Consider the following 19,626-nt stretch of genomic DNA (forward strand, 5'->3'; position numbering starts at 1 on the left):
TCAGTGGAACTCTCAGTCTGTACTTTCATGATTAATCCACTAGTGCAGGCATAATATAGTCAAGTTATCTGCTGTGAAATACTTTACACAAATTGCTGCACAAATTTAAAAAAAAATCAGAAATTCAACAACAAAATGCAGAAGAATACCCATATAGGATATAACTTAACTGACACCCGGAATCAAGTAGCAACACAATGTTCATAATAGTCGAGAATCTATCTCACAACTTGGGGGAGATGATAAAAGAGCTTCACCGCAAAGGAAAGAAGTTGAAAAACTTCTCATTGTTGCAGTGGTCAAGATTTGTATACTTTTGGTCTTCCTCACTGGGCCACTCATTCCTCGTGAGGGGCAAGGAATTCTGGTAATAGTGATGGGCAGCATCTCCAATGAGGCAAGGATCCTCTGGAGACAGCTGGCAAAAGGAATGGTTGCTGTTACAGAACAGGGGTGCTTTGATTTCAGATATATCTTCCCCAAGCATATTTCCAGGAGATCTGAAGGAGTGGTAACCAACCTTCACTGAGGATTCCCACCTACTAGGAACCTGTTGGGGACTTAAATCTACTGTATTAAAGGAAGATAGAGTCTCGCTGGGTAGACCTGGCAGAACTGTAGTAGAGCCACTGACATATTTCATTGATGGAAGGTGCCTTCCTAAGTCAAGGTTTCGATTCCAGCTCTCCAGTTCCCCATATTCAGAACAGTCAGACGCTAACAATTCCACTGGGTCTCCACCATCATATTCACTGCTTCCAACTGGCTTGTACTTGTCCAGGTATTTGCTGTAGCCCATATCTTGAGTGTGCTCTAATACATAGGGCAACTTTGTGGAACTGAAGCCTTTGGTGAAAGTCAAGCAATTATTTAGCTCTTGAGATGGGTTGTCTCTGAAGTATCCATTGAAGTTATTGTGTGATATTCGCTCCTCAGGTTTGGGAACAATTAACAGTAAAGTGTCATCCCTTTGCATCTCTCCTGTCAGGGACTTAAGAAAAATCCATCATAATACAATTCAGCGTTAATCAAGATCCCTTCATTCTCAAAGCCAAATTATCGTTGAACTCCAAATGTTGGGTTCCTACTCAAATTATCATGTGAAGTCACTCTGCTCTTGGACTTTTCAACCTTTTGAATGTTCTCACTTACTGTGAGAGTCAGTTCTCACACAGACAGTGAAAACTCAAATAAAGGCAAATTTGATCGTTGTGGGGGGAAAAAGGCCCGATTGGATCAGTCAACCTGCTGCCCAGAGGGAGTCATATTCTCCACTAGGAAGAATTTTTAACTCACTTTTTCTGCTTTCACCATTTTCTCCCTACATTTAACTTGTCCTTAAAATGGAATCCTGTCTTTTTCTGTGCTGGATGGTTACATCTGGTGTATTTTTTTTAATTTAGCCAAGCAATACAGTAAGTTGCTTCTGGTAAGACTAATAAGAAAATGTAAAAATTCCTCCTCCAGAAGTAGAGCCAGAAAGACCAAGAAAGGCTTCAGCAAATGAAAGCTATTCCTTTCTAAGGCAGCTGATAAGTAACTTAATAATGACATTACACCCAAAATTTTGAGCAATTTTTTTTTGGTATAATATAATGCTAGATAAATGGGAGAATGCATGGACGAATGGACTAAAATTCACATTAAATCATAGCTTGAAAGAAAACTTTTATAAAATGACGTATGGTTGGTACTTCACAGATAGACTAGTGAAAATGTATAAAGGGATTTCTAATAAGTGCTGGAAATGTAGTCAAAATCTAGGTTCATTTTATCATATGTGGTGGTCTTGCAAATATGTGAAAACATACTGGATAAGCGTAACAATGACTATGCAGAAAATATTTAAGACACGAATATTAATGAAACCTGAAGCTTTTCTGTTAGGTATGATGGACAAGCCAATTGAAAAACAATTTGGGGTGCTATTCCTGCACATGGTAACGGTTGCGAGGATTGTACTTGCCAAACAGTGAAAAGAAAAAGGGATGCTGACTGTTGAAGAATGGATTTTGAAATTGACTGAATTAGCAGAGATGGCGAAATTAACTGCTTTAATTAGAGATAATGGACTAGACTAGAGTCTAGACAGTTTTACAAGAGAATGGACTTTGTGGGCTTTCTACAGGCTAACTATAATAACAAATGGTTAACAGGCATTTGAAGAATAGCGTAATGTTTAGCTCAACCTATTGACTGCTTTTTCTTCATATATCTATATCTATACATATCTATCTATATCTGTATCTATATAGATATATAAATGTAAAAGAGGAGAATTTGCTGCTTTTTCTTTTCTTTCAGCACCCAGAATGGAGCCTACATGTTAAATGTTAAGTTTACGGTATTTGATAAATTTTTCCTCTTTTTTGTACACTGTATCTTTTTCTTTTTTTTATTGTTGTTAGTGTTAAATATATGCTTTTTTGAGTTTTTTTCTGTTTTCTTTCTTCTTTTTTTGATAAAACAATAAATAATATTAAAAAATAACATTACAGAGATAATAAATTCACATTTAACAATAACAAATTTACAGGGAAAGTGTCCTTTCAATTGAGGTTGACTCCTGGTGATTCCATGTCAATATCCTTTTGGGCGTCTTAGAAATAATATTTATTTATTTACACAGCAAATTTATATAGCTGCCCATCTTACAAAAAGGTGATTCTGGGCAGTGTACAACAAATATGTAAAACAATAAAACATAATCATATGGAAGGGTTTGGCCATTGCCTCCTCCCAGAATTTGACTTTTTGACTGCCCAGTTGATGGTTTTGATGTGTGTGTGGGTTTTTTTTGTGGTCTCCAATACAAGTGTTAACTAGTGTGACTTTGTGGATTTTTTTTTTTAGATCAGCCAAATTTGACTAAGTGCTGCCTCTTAGCTTGATTTTTCTTTGGATTATTATATTATAGAGAAAGGAACCAAGGAACCATCCCTATTGAAGAACATAACTCCAGGGAGGGCAAATTGTACTCAGGCTATACTAATACCAAATCTTCAGTCAATTCCCTCTACATGCTGAGTCCTCGCTGGATGCTCAGCTTCAAGAGGCCCATCCGTGACAACAGTATGTGGTCATTTGGGTATTGGATTCCATGAAAATTTACCTCCATCTCTCTGTTCCTCTTCAGTCTTGGAGAAGTTGAAATATACGCTTTTTGTATTGACCTTCTTGCTTCTGCTTCCAGTTTGGTTTCTGGCCTTGGGTGATCATGAGCTCCCTTTGACTTAACAAATAAATGAAAAGAGGCATAATAATATAAAGATACGTAAGAAACAATTTATAGTATCATGCATACCAGTGAAAGAGGTATAAATTCCAGAATGGCCTGGGGGCCCTAAATTAAGTTAAGGAATTTAATTAAGGAGAAACTTCCTAACAGTGAGGACAATTAACCAGTGGAACATCTTGCCTTCAGAAATTGTGGGCGCTCCATCACTGGAGATTTTTAAGAAGAGACTGGACAGTCATTTCTCACTGGACAGTATAGGTTCTCCTGCTTGAGCAGGGGGCTGGACTAGAAGACCTCCAAGGTCCCTTCCAGCTCTATTCTATTCTATTCTATTCTATTCTATTCTATTCTATTCTATTCTATTCTGTTCTGTTCTGTTCTGTTCTGTTCTGTTCTGTTCTGTTCTGTTCTGTTCTGTTCTGTTCTGTTCTATTCTGTTCTATTCTATTCTATTCTATTCCTGAAGTTATTTGTCAACCTGCTCCAATTCTTGATTTTATTTACTTAATTGAAAGTACATTTCCCTGATGTAGATCTGCTTCACTATATGTGAGGGAAAAGAAATCTCATGCTTCTACTACGAACTTATTTGTTTACATGTTTTTTTTTTAAAAAAACTATTAAAATGCATGGAGTTTTTAAAATTTCACAGACGGTGATGAGAGGAGCCTTATTAACTACGGACCTGGCATTAAAATACACAAGCCTGAGCTCAGGTGGCTGCTCATCCTCGCTCCCGGAACCATGGGCCGAAACCAGAGGATCGGAGCACATCACCGCTTGAAGATAGCGGGGACGCACTCCCGGATGTTGATACAGCCCTCTGTTCATACACCTGCTGCCTTTCCCTAACGTCGTGGGAATAGGTAATCCCACACCCTGCTCCGGGGCCCCATAGGCAACCAGCCCTAGCTCCCACCTGACGTGATCAATCCCGGACCTGGCCTGAACAACAGTTGGTGGACACCCCCCCGTTTCCAGCCAAACCTGTAATCCCTCCCCCCTCCCTAACCCCACAAAAAATTTAGCTAAAAAAATAACCAGGGGCCTCTTATTAAGTTTATACCGGAGGCTCCTGTCCCTGCCCAACCATCTCTCAGGGTCCCAACAATTGGGCCCTTCATCAAGATGAGAAGTGGAGAGAAAGGCGGGTCGCACCCAGGAAGGGGGGGCACCCCTGAGGGCGAACAAGTCCGTGCTGGTATAGCAAAGGCGAGTCATGATTGTCCAAGCAAGTCCAGCAAAAGTCAATCCCATAATTAATCAGGAGGGTCTAAGTCAGAAGGTGAGTGGGTATCCAGACCGCCAACCCAGCTCCACTGCCACTCAAGCTGGGTGAACCTCCAGAACAGGTCAACCACCGTCCTCTCACGATGGTCGCAGCTCTGATCCGGGGAGCGGCCTGGAACACACGCCCAGGGTAAGGCATACCCCATATATCTCTCACCTCTAGGGGGACAGCAGATGTTAAGTCTAAGCCACTCTTAGACTTAGAAATTAAATAATAATAATAATAATAACGATAATAATAATAATAATTTATTATTATTATTATTATTATTATTATTATTATTATTATTATTATTATTATTATTATTATTATTTTAAAGAAATGATTAGACTTCTTGGGGGGATTTTATCTAGACTGGGCTACTATTTGGATTTAGTTAATAAAATTAGAAATTAGATAGAACAATATATTTGGGTACTATTTAGTTCAATAACAGATCTAAAATATATATGTATTTGTATATATGTATATATGATTTCAGATTCAGGGATTATGTGGGAACGAGGTCTCCTATTAAACATGACTAATCAGGTTTAAAATATGATTTAGCACCTTCTAGAACTGCAACTCCTAAAAATCCCATCATTTTGTTCCTCCTAGATGGGGCCTTCCAGGGCTTGCAGTCCCAAAGTATGGGGAAAATGTTGTGGAAGAAATCTAATTTCATGAATTGACTGCAAATCAATATAAGCTCAATAAAGAATGCAAAGTGGCATGTGATGTTTTGTGTGGTTGAATTTTAACATAGGTTTGATTGGAAATACTGACCCAAGACATTTGTTGTGGCTACCAGATAACCCAATGGGATTTATCTTTAATAATTAAGGCAATGGTTGGGCTCTAATAATTTAATGGGGACACACTATGGTCATGTCTCTCTAGATCAGGGAACAAAGAGAAATTTAGAAGCTTTTCTGGATTTGGTTGACGTCGGTACTGTTTCGTGAGTTTTGTGTCATTTCTTTCAATAAGCTTCTATCAGTTGCTGGTATGACCCACCTTGTATAAGATTGGTCCCAAATTAGAAAGACTTCCTGGATCCCCCAAAGCAAAACATAAGGCTAAACATCTCCTGGGTTAAGAACATCCTGATGGACAAAAACCTGATTAGTCTACATCCCAGGTTCCACTATGGCAAACAAGATGAATATTGGAAGCTTCCAAGAAGAAGCCAAAGGGTATATATAGTCCTCTTCCATCATTGTTCCTATCAGGTTTTTGTTCCTACCCTTTTAATATCATGCATTGCTCATCATCAAAATAAAACAAGTCCAGTGTGAACTTGCTCTAAATGAATTAAATATTTGTTTTGTTTTTATTTACCTGAAAAAATATGAACCGTCCTTCGTGTCTCCAGAAGTTTGTGACAGGATATCCACCATGGCCTCGACATGGAATCAGTTTCAAAGATCCATTACAATTAGGACATAGTTTCCCTACAAGATATGGACCACTCGTTAGGTAAAGGTAAAGCTTCCCCCGCACATGCGTGCTAGTCGTTTCCGACTCTAGGGGCTGGTGCTCATCTCCGTTTCAAAGCTGAAGAGCCAGCGCTTGTCCAAGGACATCTCCGTGGTTATGTGGCCAGCATGACTAGATGCCAAAGGCGCACGGAACGCTGTTACCTTCCCACTGTAGTGGTCCCTATTTTTCTACGTGCTTTCAAATTGCTAGGTTGGCAGAAGCTGGGACGAGTAACAGGTGCTCACTCTGCTACGCGGGACTCGGGATTCGACCCGCCAAACTGCCGACCTTCTGATCGACAAGCTCAGCGTCCTAACCCACTGAGCCACCGTGGACCACTCGTTACTGGCATTCAAAACATAGTGTAAGATTCATCCAGTCTTCAGGTTATACAGCAATAATCATCATTATGAGCATCTAAATCATAATTTAATATAGAATTCCAAACCTGGATCCCCACCAGATATGTGGACTACAGTCCCAGAAATTTCAGCAGTGGCCACCCCCGAAGTGAGAAGTCTGATAACTGAAATCTACAAATCTGGAGAAGGTTTTTATAAGAATAAAAATGGGTGTAATTAGAAATGGTCATTATCCAATGCAAAAGTTTAAGCTTTCCTGATCCAGATTGGAAGCATAATTATTTGGTTAAGAGAAAATTGGAAACAGTTTCCCCTGTCCAGTTGTAACTGACTCTAGAGCACTGTCTCATCTCCATTTCTTAGCCAAGGGAGCCTGTACTTTTCGAAGATGCTTCCATAGCCATGTGGCCAGCATGACTATATGCCAAGAAGCACAGAATGATGTTACCTTCCCACTAAATTGGTAGCTATTTATCTACTCACATTTGCATGCTTTCAAACTACTATATTGGCAGGAGCTGGGACAAGCAATGGGAGCTCACCCTGTCCTCAGTATTCGGGTCTCAAACTGCCAACCCTTATAGTTGATAAGCCCAAGGTCTTAACCAGAAGGCCACTGCAACCCCCTGGTATGTGCTATTTATTTCAATGACATTCTTTTTCAAGGATATTTGATTTGTACATATAAAAGTGCTTTCACATGTACAGGGGGCTTTCTGATTTTCATACAGCATAAGATACATTTCAAAACTGCTCCTAAACTCCAAGAGTAATTTTTCATTCATACAAGGGATTGGATTAAAAGAAGTCTACACGTGGACCTTGGATTTTTAATGATGTGTAGAGTCCACTGAAACAAATGGAATTACTTCTATCCATTGTTCTATCCACTAAGTATTGTTCAAACTTCTTCACTTTTGGTTGCTTATAAATCCTAAATATTTGTTCTAGAAAAAGAGACAAATGTACCAGAGATAAATTCCTTGTGTGTCTAATCAGATATAGCCAAATAAGATATTCTATTCTATTCTATTCTATTCTATTCTATTCTATTCTATTCTATTCTATTCTATTCTATTCTATTCTATTCTATTCTATTCTATTCTATTCTATTCTATTCTATTCTATTTTATTCTATTCTATTCTATTCTATTCTATTCTATTCTATTCTATTCTATTCTATTCTATTCTATTCCTCGGGGATCACCTGCTGCTGGCGTCAACTTCCCTCCGCCCTGTGCGTTCCCACAGAGAGGGCCTCCTCAGGGTGCCACCGGTCAGAGAATGTCGGCTGGTGACCCCCAGGGGGAGGGCCTTCTCTGTGGGCGCCCCGGCTTTATGGAATCAGCTGCCGGTTGAGCTCCGGATGGCACCTGACTTTCGCTCCTTCAGACGCGGTCTGAAGACCTACCTATTTGAACAAGCCGGCCTGGCCTGATGGGGGATGTGCTGGGGTTTTTATTGGGGATTTTTATATTATTCTACTGTTTTTAGCTTGGGCTCTTATTTAATTCTTTTTTTAATTTTTGTATTCTGTATTTTTATGTATTTTTATATATATGTATACAAATTGATTGTTGGGGGCAATTAAGCTGACTTTGTAATAATGCCGCTTGGGGTGTGTGTGAAAGCCCTAACAAGCAGGCATATACATAGAATGAAGGCTACTGCTAAGCTTGTAAGCCGCCCTGAGTCTTCGGAGAAGGGCGGGATATAAATGGAATTAAAATAAATAAAAAATAAATATAATAAATGAAATGAAATTCTACTCTACTCTACTCTACTCTACTCCATTCCATTCCATTCCATTCTATTCATAGGTACACATTAAGTAACCAAAGGACCTATCCATGATTCATAACATAAACCCAATTATGATTACCCAGAAAGAAAACTCTTTGAAATAAATGGTCATACGATTACAACCTCAATAACTATTACCGTTCATATTTTTCCAAGCAAAAATATTTAACAAAGTATCTATTTACAGCGTTCCAAAATTGCCTCAGGTTGTTTTGTAAAAGAACTTAGTAGCTGAAAGTTATACTTTATCTGACTTTCTCTACCTTTGCAATATGTTTTTACAACACTATTAACGATAAACATCAGCTTGTAAAAGTATGCTTTATATTACTCAACATTTTTAAAATAGTTTTCAAATATAATAGCAAAGCATATGACACATCTAGAAAGAAAGTTGGGAGAGAGAAGATTAGTTAATTATAGGTGGTCCTTGACCTATGTCCACAGTTCAGCCCAAAATTCCTGATGCTCGGCAAGGCAGTTGTTAAGTGAGTTTTGTCCCCTTTTGTCACAATTAAGCAAATCACTGCAATTGTTAAGTGAATCATGTGGTCCTTAAGTGAATCTGGCTTGCCCCATTGAATTTGCTTGTGGAAAGCCAGTTGGGAATATTGCATGTCATAAATGGTGATCACATGTCATAAGTACATCCCAATTGCCAAGTGCCCAAATCTTCATCACATGACCATGGGGATGCTGCAATGGACATAAAGGTGAAAAACGGTCATGCCACATTTTTCAGTGCCCTTGTAACTTTGAGCAGTCACTAAAGGAATGGTTGTAAGTCAAGGACTACCTGTAGGTGCCACTGAGTCAGACTCAAATCCTGGAGACCTGGAGAGGAACAAAGGTAGATCCAGGAACAATCTGTCTACCTCCAAGAAGATTTTAGTAATCCATTCTATCCTATCCATCCACTTCACCACTTGACTTTTCTGCCTTCTACATTTTTCAACCTTGCCCAGCATGGGCCATTGTCCGTTAGCATCAGATACCCAAAAGATATGATTTTCTGTTTGCTGATGAAAAGTCTCAAGGAAGCAGTCAGTCAGTTTTAGCCTGTCCAGGACTTATGGGTTCTTCTTGCAGTCCATAGTGCTTAATCTTCATCTCAAAACCAATAGTTCCATGTCTCTGTCTTCTTTGTCTCACTCTTTTTTAATGTCCAAGTTTCATAATCACATTGCCTTTGGAAAAGCTGTTGCCATAGCTATTTTCATCTTGGTTGTTGTCAAAATATCATTCACGATCTTGTCTCAGGTGTTACCTGCACTGCCTAGCTGCTCTCTCACCAGAATGGAGTAGCAACCACTTTCGTAGGACAGGCCTCTCCTTTCCATCATAAATGTGAACTTGAGGCACATTTTCTTGTTGCAGTTTTAAAGTGTTCTTTTACCCTCCGGAACAACACCTACAAAAATACAGGAACTTCCTGGCAAGCGGAATACGCTAACTGGGAAAGCTATTTGGCAAAAGAAGAAGGCTAGAGTGAGACTTCAGAGATCTGATTCAACTTACCAGATGGAGTACTACATGATTAAACATTTCTTTGAATATGGTTAAAAGAACAGATAATGTTGGATATAAAGGGGTCCTATAGTAAGAAGGATAAGAGATATAAGTAGTATAGTATTTTTTATAATATACAAAATGTTAAAATACTGGGATGATGTATGTGAATGGAAAGTTTAGACATTTAAAGGTAATTAAATTTGAGAGAATTATGACTGAGAAGAATGATTTGAATACCGAGGGGAAAGTAAGCTTAAATAAGATTTTTGAAAATAGGACATATAGTGACTCAACAAGACGATTTTTACAAACATAATTGAAATATAAGCCGCTCAGAAAAGATGTTATACTGTATGTGGATGTTATAGGATATATAAGTAGTATGGTATCTTTATAATATATGAAATATAAAAATATTGGGATGGGGTATGTAAATGAAAAGTTTGGATACTTAGGTAATTAATTTTGAGAAAACTATGATTGATAGGAATGGTTTGAATACTGAGGGGAAATTAAATTCAAATAAGAATTTTGAAAACAGGACACATAGTGACCTAACAAGATGACTTTTACAAATACAGTTGAAACATAAGTTATTTAGAGAAGATGTTATATATGGATGTCATTGTTATCTGTACAAACATAAAAAATGTTTATATCTAACCTTGTATGTATTGAAAATATTATTATATTTATCTAATGTTGACAAAGGAGAATACCACTGGAAGAAGGGAAGTTCAAGGAAACATACTATTTATTAATATATAGATCATGGAATTATAGAAATTAATTATCTATTGTTTTTCAAATATATGAACCCAGACAACATGCTGTTTACTAAGCACTAAAGACTGTTATTGGAAAAACCCAATAAAATATATTTTTAAAAAAGTGTTCTTTTTCACTTTAGATCACCTTGAACACTCCTGTCCATTTTGACTGATGTGCTTTGCAGGCTAAACACAGCAGTTCACTGACAATGTCCCAGAGGCAGAAACACCGTCTCAAGTACATCAATGGCTACCGTAGTATCTATGTCTTCTAGAACTGCTTTCATCATATGTGCTATAATATGACAATAAGTATAACCTTTGCCATTTGGATTGAAGGTAGCAGCAAGATTCCCCCACACACACTTAATTACTTTTTTTCTTTCTGTGTAGGTGAAGTTCTTCTACCTTACGTGACTGCAGAACTGTGAAATGCAGAACTGCACTTATTTGAAAAAAGCCAAGGGAAACGTACTAAGTTCAAAACAACAAAAAAGAAGAATTATGAACAATTTCCCCAGGTTTTAATCCAGGAATCAAATACTTACAAATAAAGTGCTACAATATTGTGATATACTATATAGCATTTGTAGAAGCTACGAAAGACCAGCAAAGCAGTAAGAAGGAAAATTTTATTTTAAAACTTGTTGTTGTGCCTTGATACTTTCATTTTGTATATACTTTCAGTTTAACTGGGTTAGTATAGTATACATAGTATACATAGGTGTACATACTGTATATTATATACTGTAAATATACAATACTACACACACACACATATACATGCATATACTGTACATGCATGGGGGTACACATACATATGCACAATATGCATACCCATATAAAAGCATATTTATATTTATTTGCCTTGTTACCTTCTGGGAGGAGGCTTTGTGGTATCCGTAGCAGAACATCCAGAATCAGCCATAGTTTCATTCCATACAGCATTAACTTTGTGAACTCTTAAGCTTCCTCCTTCCGTTATATATTCAAGATGGACAGTATTTAATATTTATTTGTTATGTATATATAGGGGTGTGGGTCTATACATATGTGTATATAGTATGGTTAGGTGTGTGTCATGTATGTGTTCCACTTTGAGAGTGGGCAACTAAATTTTATTTTTGATGTGTGCCGTTGTGCCCACAGTAAAAAAATGACAATAAAGGTTATCTTATATTTAGTTAGGAATACCCACATGGAAGGAAAGTGATTGGCCACTGCTTTTTAGGAACAGAGAAGTGGGAGGGCATATATAATAAATAAGCTATAGCTTTCTTTCCTGGGATGAATATTTTTTTTACCTGCTTCTGCACACACGGGCTATCTGATTTCATGTCCCTCTTCTGTTTCTGAAACCTTCCTGTTTTTCTGGCTTTTTTCTCCCCTTGTGTGATGGCGTATGTGTTTGTGTGAGCAACTCAGGGTTATAATATATAAGACAGGCAATTGTATGTCTTTTAGATAATTTATATTTAAATTTTATATATAATTTTATATATGAATATATTTGGCAATGTATATATATATATATATATATATATATATATATATATATATATATATATATATATATATATAATTTTTATATATTTATTCATTCTATAGTCCAGTTTGTGAAGGCTTTCAGTGTAATCTTTCCAACTTCCTGGAACCCAATTTTCTTGGATTAGATCTCTACTGTGATTATTCTTGAATATCCCTACTTTAGCTGTAAACTTTTCTATGCTTTTTGGGTCATCTTAAAAATAGCTTTCATTATTCTTTTCCCTGTTATTTCTTTCTATGTGTTGATTCTCTTGAATGAGGCATCCTATTCTTGACCTTTATTGCTTGACATTGAGAGTCTGCATTCAGCATCTCTCTCTTGTAGCCCAAGGCTTTCATCTTCCATCTTTTTGGTCTGTCGTGACAACTTGTTTTGACAATCATTTTGCTCCTTTCCTCCTTGAAATATTGTTCTGCATTGTTTTTCACAGGATCTTTTTCTTTCGCATAACTCTTCAGGTTCTCTTTTGCAGAAACTAAGAATGGTAAATGTGTTCACCTGGATCTCCTATTCTACCTGTAGGTCCTCCAGTCCAAATGTTGCTGACACACACTATTTAATTTACTAAGTTTCACTAGTAAATTTTATAGTAATTATTTGTGTTCTGTTACATTGCTCCATGAGGATTCTTATATTTATATGGAATATAAATATATGGAATATGGACGACAACTATTACTTCCAAAAATGCCTTTTGAACCTAGGTAAATCCCACAGACATCCTTAAAAAAATAAAATGAGAGACTGTGATTGCACAACAGGGCTTTGTTTGAAATTGTGTCCATCTGATCTAAAAATGAAAGTAAAGGAAGGACAGAGGGAGAGAGAATGAGGAGGGACAGGAGGAATCTTGGCAGTGTATACATTTTGGTCAGTGTATACATTACATGCAATCACTCTGTATATGTATAAGCCTCTCTTATGACAGCTGGTCTGTGAAAATAACCCCATCAAGCTCTTAAATTTCAACTAAGTGCACTTATCCCCAAAGTTGCCTACCCTTGGGCTAATTATTTAAATAGAAGGACGCTTCTATTCCATTGGATAATAGTTCTTGGGGAGTTGATATCTATGGAATCATCAGCACAATAGTTTGGAAATCTTCCTCATTTCGTGTGGTGGATCAAAGCAAATATCAAAAGAGTAACAATAGCTCCCCAAAAATGCTTTGAAGACAATAATGACTCACAAATTCTCTTAATCCTATTCCATATTAAAAATCTTTCACCACTGACATGTCTTTGAATATCTTCATATAGTCCTGTCTCCAATATGTGTCAGAAAACTTTATAAAATTGTCATTATGGTTCTTATCCTTTTTTAAATTACCAAAGGCCCTTAAGGAATTTTCCTTGAAGAAATTGGGCAAATGTGTAATTGTGTAAATTGTGGGATCAGGTTTCTTATTTTTTGTGATGCATAGAGGATATTCTTGATGAGGCTACTTCAGAACACAAGGGATAGTTTTACAACTCAAAAAATAAAATAAAAATAACAATAAAGGAGCAGTGTCCTCTTCTGATTTCTAAAGCTAATCTATAGACAAAGAACAGGGTTTCTTCTGCTCTTCTAGTATTTATTTATGTTTAATTTTATTTATTTACTATTGTGGTAAACTGCTCCAATCAGTAGGTTCTGGGAGGCAAATAACAGTAGTAGTAGTTGTAGTAATAATAATATCAATAACAGCAACAATAATAATATAGTAGTAGTAGTAGTAGTTGTAGTAGTTGTAGTAGTAGTAAGATGTATGCCCCCAAATTCTCAGGTGACTGAAAACCATAGCAAAAGAAAAATTTTTAAACAGCCTTACGAAAACTAGTAGGAACTTTGAACATCGGGTGGAAGAATTACACAAACTTCTTAGGTTAAGCACTTCCACCACATGTGTCTACCAAAGACCTGCCTCTTGCCCATGTCTCCCTGGTCTTTTTCAAGTTATCCTCATCAAACTTTGATTTCCCCAAATTCACCAGTCGGCAACCACTGCAGAAAGTGTTTCATGGTCGCCTTCAAAAAACCCTTTGGTGTCTCTTGATGTGACGGGCTACTACTGTTTCCAGTGCCGAAATCAGCTGAGGTTGAGCAGCACAACATGATCAGGCTAAAACAGCTGATTAAGCAAAAATCTGGGCCTGCTGAGACTGACTGAACTGAATGAGCATATCGTCAGATGACTTCACCGCATTTGAAGCATAAACTCCCATGAGCCCTTGATACTGAATCACACAATAGATGTCCTAGCTGCTTGTATGAGTGCAGTGCTGGATCAAACAGAGCATTGAAATGATAGTGCTGAGGAAAAATGAAATTATATCTCCCAACCTGCTAACCCCAACCCAGTTATAAGGGAAATCCTAAAGGCATTGAGATTTGGGCAATGAGAAATCAAAAGCCATGAAAACCCCCATAGCACCATCATTTACTGTTACTCAGTGCATCATCCTGAAAACTTTGCATTAATTTATTTCAGTGGAATCTCCACTGAACTTTTGAAGTAGCTTAACATTAGATTGCAGATTTTTTTTAAGGGGATGGTTGGATTGGCTCTTGTGATTAAAGTTAGTTGGATTGCAGGTAGAAAGGATCTTATAGGGATGATTCTTGAATATATTTTCTATGAAAAAGAAGCCAACTCAAGGAGTACAGGAGAACGGTCTCGGCCCTATGACATACTTACTTTGCTGTTTCTGCCTGGCTTTGTCACATATGGCTGGTCTCAGGTACAACTTCCCTCCGTCCAAAGTGGAGCAATCACTGTCACAGACCACAACGCCAAGGCAGGATTTTTTTAAGATGCGCGAGTTGTGATTATTGGTGTTCCTCATGGCCCAGCTACTCAGATGCCTCTGAGCACTTTTGTCATCTGCGCTGTAGATGTATTTTACGTAGAAATCGGGCCATTCCTGAAACCAGTCTGTCTGTTTCACATCCTGCGAGGAAGCCAAAGAATTTTACATATGAAATGAAGAGAGAGAGAAAAGTAATACAGTTGTTTTTCATTCTCCAAATTTCTAAGTTTGTGACACAGACTGAGATGATTTTGAAAAGTTTAGGCTACATACCCAGGAAGAGGACTTGTTGGAAAACATACCAAAGGTTGGAAGAGAAAATAGGCATTAACTTCCCATCCATGGCCCTTAACCTTTAGTCATATACACAGTAATAGGACTGGATGTTTCACTGAAATCAATGGAAATTTAGTTAAGCGTGATGTCTTGGTGACTCTATCTCAAGGCTGATTAATTAGCGTTCAAGCCAAAATATCTGTCTTGTTTTAATATCGTGAGATGACGGTACAAGGACAAAAGTAGGTTTCAAGCTAATTTATTTTTTTGTTTTTATTCATTATTGACTTCTATATTTAATACATGCATTATTACTTGATGACCCCAGGTCATTAAATATTAGCATGCCTGAGAATGACAGAGCTAGGTTAATTACATTCCCCAAGAGGGGAAATGTTAATTACACTCATCTTCAAGAATTCCACATATATCTGTCTTCTTGCAAGAGGTGGTTTTAATCCATGTGTGTGCAGAGGAAAATGCAAATGTATCAGAAAAATGATACATTAGTTTGTGGCTATTAGTTTGGTGAAAGAATAGAAAAAATATGTTGCAATAATATAGCAACAATTGCTGGAATGAGAATACAAGCTGCCAAGTCCATTTTGACCAATTTAATAGGGTGTCACCAATATTTGATGAATTCTCTACACCTCTCCGTAACATCAGGGTCAACCAGTGACTTTCAGAGCTTTCAAATGGAGGTTTCAATTACGTGTTAGTTTGGATGACAATAGATTGGATGTTGACTCATCCCATTGATCAGTGTTTCCCAACCTTGGCAGCTTTGAGATGTGCACGCTGGCTGGGGAATTCTGGGAGTTGAAGTTTAGACCTCTTAGTGTTGCTTGCATTGGGAAACACTGCAATGGGTCAGAAAAGATTTAAATAAAATAGCACAACCCTATATATACAAATTTACAAAGAAATTTATTCTGTTTAGTTCAAGAAACAGTCTACTGAATGGATCACATGTAAGACTAAATCATGGTTTCTTTAGCCTTGTTTAAAATGAACCCACAGACTCAATGTTAGTTTCAGGGTACAGCCATCATATTCAATTCAATTCAATTCAATTCAATTCAATTCAATTCAATTCAATTCAATTCAATTCAAGCATGTTCTGAGTCAAACTAGTGATCTACTGAACACGTCCATGCAATTTTCTTGAAAACAGAACGGAAATGGTTTGCTGTTACTTTCTCTGAAAAAGTTTTCAACTTTTAACCTACCACCCAGGTAATCTCATATCCCAATACCAAGAAGGTCCCATTCCACTTAACTTCCAAGCACAGGTAAGGTCAGCCTGATGCTGCCACCTGCTGATGCATGTAGTACTATATGGAATAATACTACCAGTAATAAATACTGCATTAATAATAGTGACTAAAGATAGACCATGTTTTCTGCAAAAGTTAATATGGAAAAAAATAATTTAGGTTTGTGTAAAATGAGCATTTTGCCCCAACCACCAGTGCTGAAGAGGATGAAATTGACCAGTTCTATGAAGCCCTACAGCACCTTATAGAACTAACACCCAAAAATGATGTCCTTATCATCATGGGAGATTGGAATGCTAAAGTAGGAAGCCAAAAGATAACCGGAATAACAGGCAAGTTTGGCCTTGGAGTACAAAATGAAGCAGGGCACAGGCTGATAGAATTTTGTCAAGAGAATACAATGGTCATAGCAAACACTCTTTTCCAACAACCCAAGAGATGGCTTTGCACATGGACATCACCAGACGGTCAACACAGAAATCAGATTGACTATATGCTCTGCAGCCAAAGATGGAGAAGCTCTATACAGTCAGTAAAAACAAGACCAGGAGCTGACTGTGGCTCAGACCATGAGCTTCTTGTTGCAAAGTTTAGGCTTAAATTAAAGAAAGTAGGGAAAAGCACTAGGCCAGTCAGGTATGAATTAAATCATATCCCTGATGAATATACAGTAGAGGTGACAAATAGATTTAAGGAATTAGATCTGATAGACAGAGTGCCTGAAGAACTATGGACAGAAGTTCGCAACATTGTACAACAGGTAGCAACCAAAACCATCCCAAAGAAAAAGAAATGCAAGAAAGCAAAATGGCTGTCTGAGGAAGCTTTGCAAATACCTGAGGAAAGGAGGGAAGCGAAAGGCAAGGGAGAAAAAGAAAGATATCCCCAATTAAATGCAGAATTCCAAAGAATAGCTAGAAGAGATAAGAATGCCTTCTTAAATGAACAATGCAAAGAAATAGAAGAAAACAATAGAATAGGGAGGACCAGAAATAGGGAGGACCATCTCTCCAATTTTCAAGAAAATTGGAGAGATGAAGGGAACGTTTCATGCAAAAATGGGCATGATAAAGGAAACAAAATGGCAGGGACCTAACAGAGGCAGAAGAGATTAAGAAGAGGTGGCAAAATTACACAGAAGAACTATACAAGAATGAGCTTAATGTCCCTGATAATCACAATGAGTTGGTCACTGACCTTGAGCCAGACATCCTAGAATGTGAAGTGAAGTGGGCCTTAGAAAAGCTGAGCAACAACAAAGCTAGTGGAGGTGACAGTATTCCAGCTGAGCTATTCAAAATCTTAAAAGACGATGCAGTAAAAGTGCTACACTCAATTTGCCAGCAAATTTGGAAAACTCAACAGTGGCCACAGGATTGGAAAAGATCAGTTTACATTCCAATTCCAAAGAAAGGCAGTGCCAAAGAATGTTCAAACTATCGCACCATTGCACTCATTTCTCATGCTAGTAAAGTTATGCTTAAAATTCTACAAGCTAGCCTCCAGCAGTATGTGGATCGAGAACTACCAGAAGTACAGGCAGGATTTCGAAGAGGCAGAGGAACTAGAGATCAAATTGCTAACATACGCTGGATCATGGAGAAAGGTAGAGAGTTCCAGAAAAACATCTACTTCTGCTTCATTGACTATGCTAAAGCCTTTGATTGTGTGGATCATAACAAACTGTGGCAAGTTCTTAAAGAGATGGGAGTACCAGACCATCTTATTTGTCTCTTGAGAAACCTATATGCAGGCCAAGAAGCAACAGTGAGAACTGGACACGGAACCACTGATTGGTTCAAAATTGGGAAAGGAGTATGGCAAGGCTGTATACTGTCACCCTGCCTGTTTAACTTATATGCAGAGCACATCATGAGAAAGACAGGGCTAGATGAATCAAAAGTTGGAATTAAGATTGCCGGGAGAAATATCAACAACCTAAGATATACAGATGATACCACTCTAATGGCAGAAAGTGAAGAGGAACTAAAGAGCCTCTTGTTGCGAGTGAAGAAGGAGAGTGCAAAACTTGGGTTGAAACTAAACATTAAGAAAACCAAGATCATGGCATCCGGCCCTCTCAATTCCTGGCAAATAGATGGGGAAGAAATGGAGGTAGTGACAGATTTTATTTTCCTGGGCTCCAAGATCACTGCAGATGGGGACTGTAGCCAAGAAATTAAAAGACGCTTGCTCCTGGGGAGGAAAGCCATGGCAAATCTAGACAGCACACTAAAAAGCAGAGACATCACCCTGTCAACAAAAGTGCGTATAGTCAAAGCTATGGTCTTTCCAGTTGCAATGTATGGCAGTGAAAGCTGGACCATAAGAAAGGCTGAGCGCCAAAGAATTGAAGCCTTTGAACTATGGTGCTGGAGAAGACTCCTGCGAGTCCCTTGCACTGCAAGGCGATCAAACCGGTCAGTCCTAGAGGAGATCAACCCTGACTGCTCTTTAGAAGGCCAGATCCTGAAGCTAAAACTCAAATACTTTGGCCACCTAATGAGAAGGAAGGACTCACTGGAGAAGAGCCTAATGCTGGGAAAGATTGAGGGCAATAGAAGAAGGGGACGACAGAGAATGAGGTGGCTGGATGGAGTCACTGAAGCAGTAGGCGTAAGCTTAAATGGACTCCAGAAGATGGTAGAGGACAAGAAGGCCTGGAGGAACATTGTCCATAGGGTCGCGATGGGTCGGACACGACTTTGCAACTAACAACAACAACAAAAATGAGCATTACATTAGAAACCACCTACCTTGGGAAGTTTGATGTCATTAATATCCCAGCTGAGAACTTCCTCATTATTAGAATACAAGTTTTTTCGTTCCATGCCAACATCAGCAACAGCTCTCAGCATGTCAGGATTTGTCCCCTGGATGTAACAAGAACAGCCTCCACTGTCAGTTTTTGAAGTGGTACGGCACTCCCAGCTAGCAAGCAGTTTAGGACCAGGAAGCAATTTCCCAAAGCTAAATCATAGGTTGTTCATTAAAGATAAAATCAGTATTCTTTTTGCTAGAAAAACCCGTTCCATTAAAAGTTTTGCAAGCAGCAAAGACAATGGAAACTGTAGCTTCCAGACAAGAGTGTGGTCTTCAGAAGATGGCATTAGCAGAGGTTTAAAGCAGAAGTCCTTTCCATTCTTCTAGAATTTTAGGAATCAGAGCTCTCTCTTATTTTACATTAAATTCACTTTCAAATAATGCGCCTTAAGACGTAATTGTACTGCTTGTTACAAAAATATTACAAGGATTATGGCAGCTCTTGCTCCCTCTGTTGGACTCCATA

At 38.0% G+C, this 19,626-nt stretch overlaps 1 protein-coding gene across 1 annotated transcript; it reads right to left on the reverse strand.

Annotated features, from left to right (window-relative positions):
* Positions 1–253: 253 nt before the first annotated feature.
* GCM1 (glial cells missing transcription factor 1) lies at positions 254–19,195 on the reverse strand (the record flags this gene model as incomplete). The annotated part of the gene is made up of 5 exons (XM_083372277.1): positions 254–991; positions 3,113–3,232; positions 5,853–5,965; positions 14,670–14,922; positions 19,094–19,195. 5 exons carry the CDS (start codon positions 19,193–19,195, stop codon positions 254–256), a joined length of 1,326 nt encoding a protein of 441 aa, XP_083228403.1.
* Positions 19,196–19,626: the final 431 nt, after the last annotated feature.

This window comes from Vipera ursinii, assembly GCF_947247035.1.
Source record: "Vipera ursinii genome assembly, chromosome: 1".
NCBI classification, from domain to species: Eukaryota; Metazoa; Chordata; class Lepidosauria; order Squamata; family Viperidae; genus Vipera; species Vipera ursinii.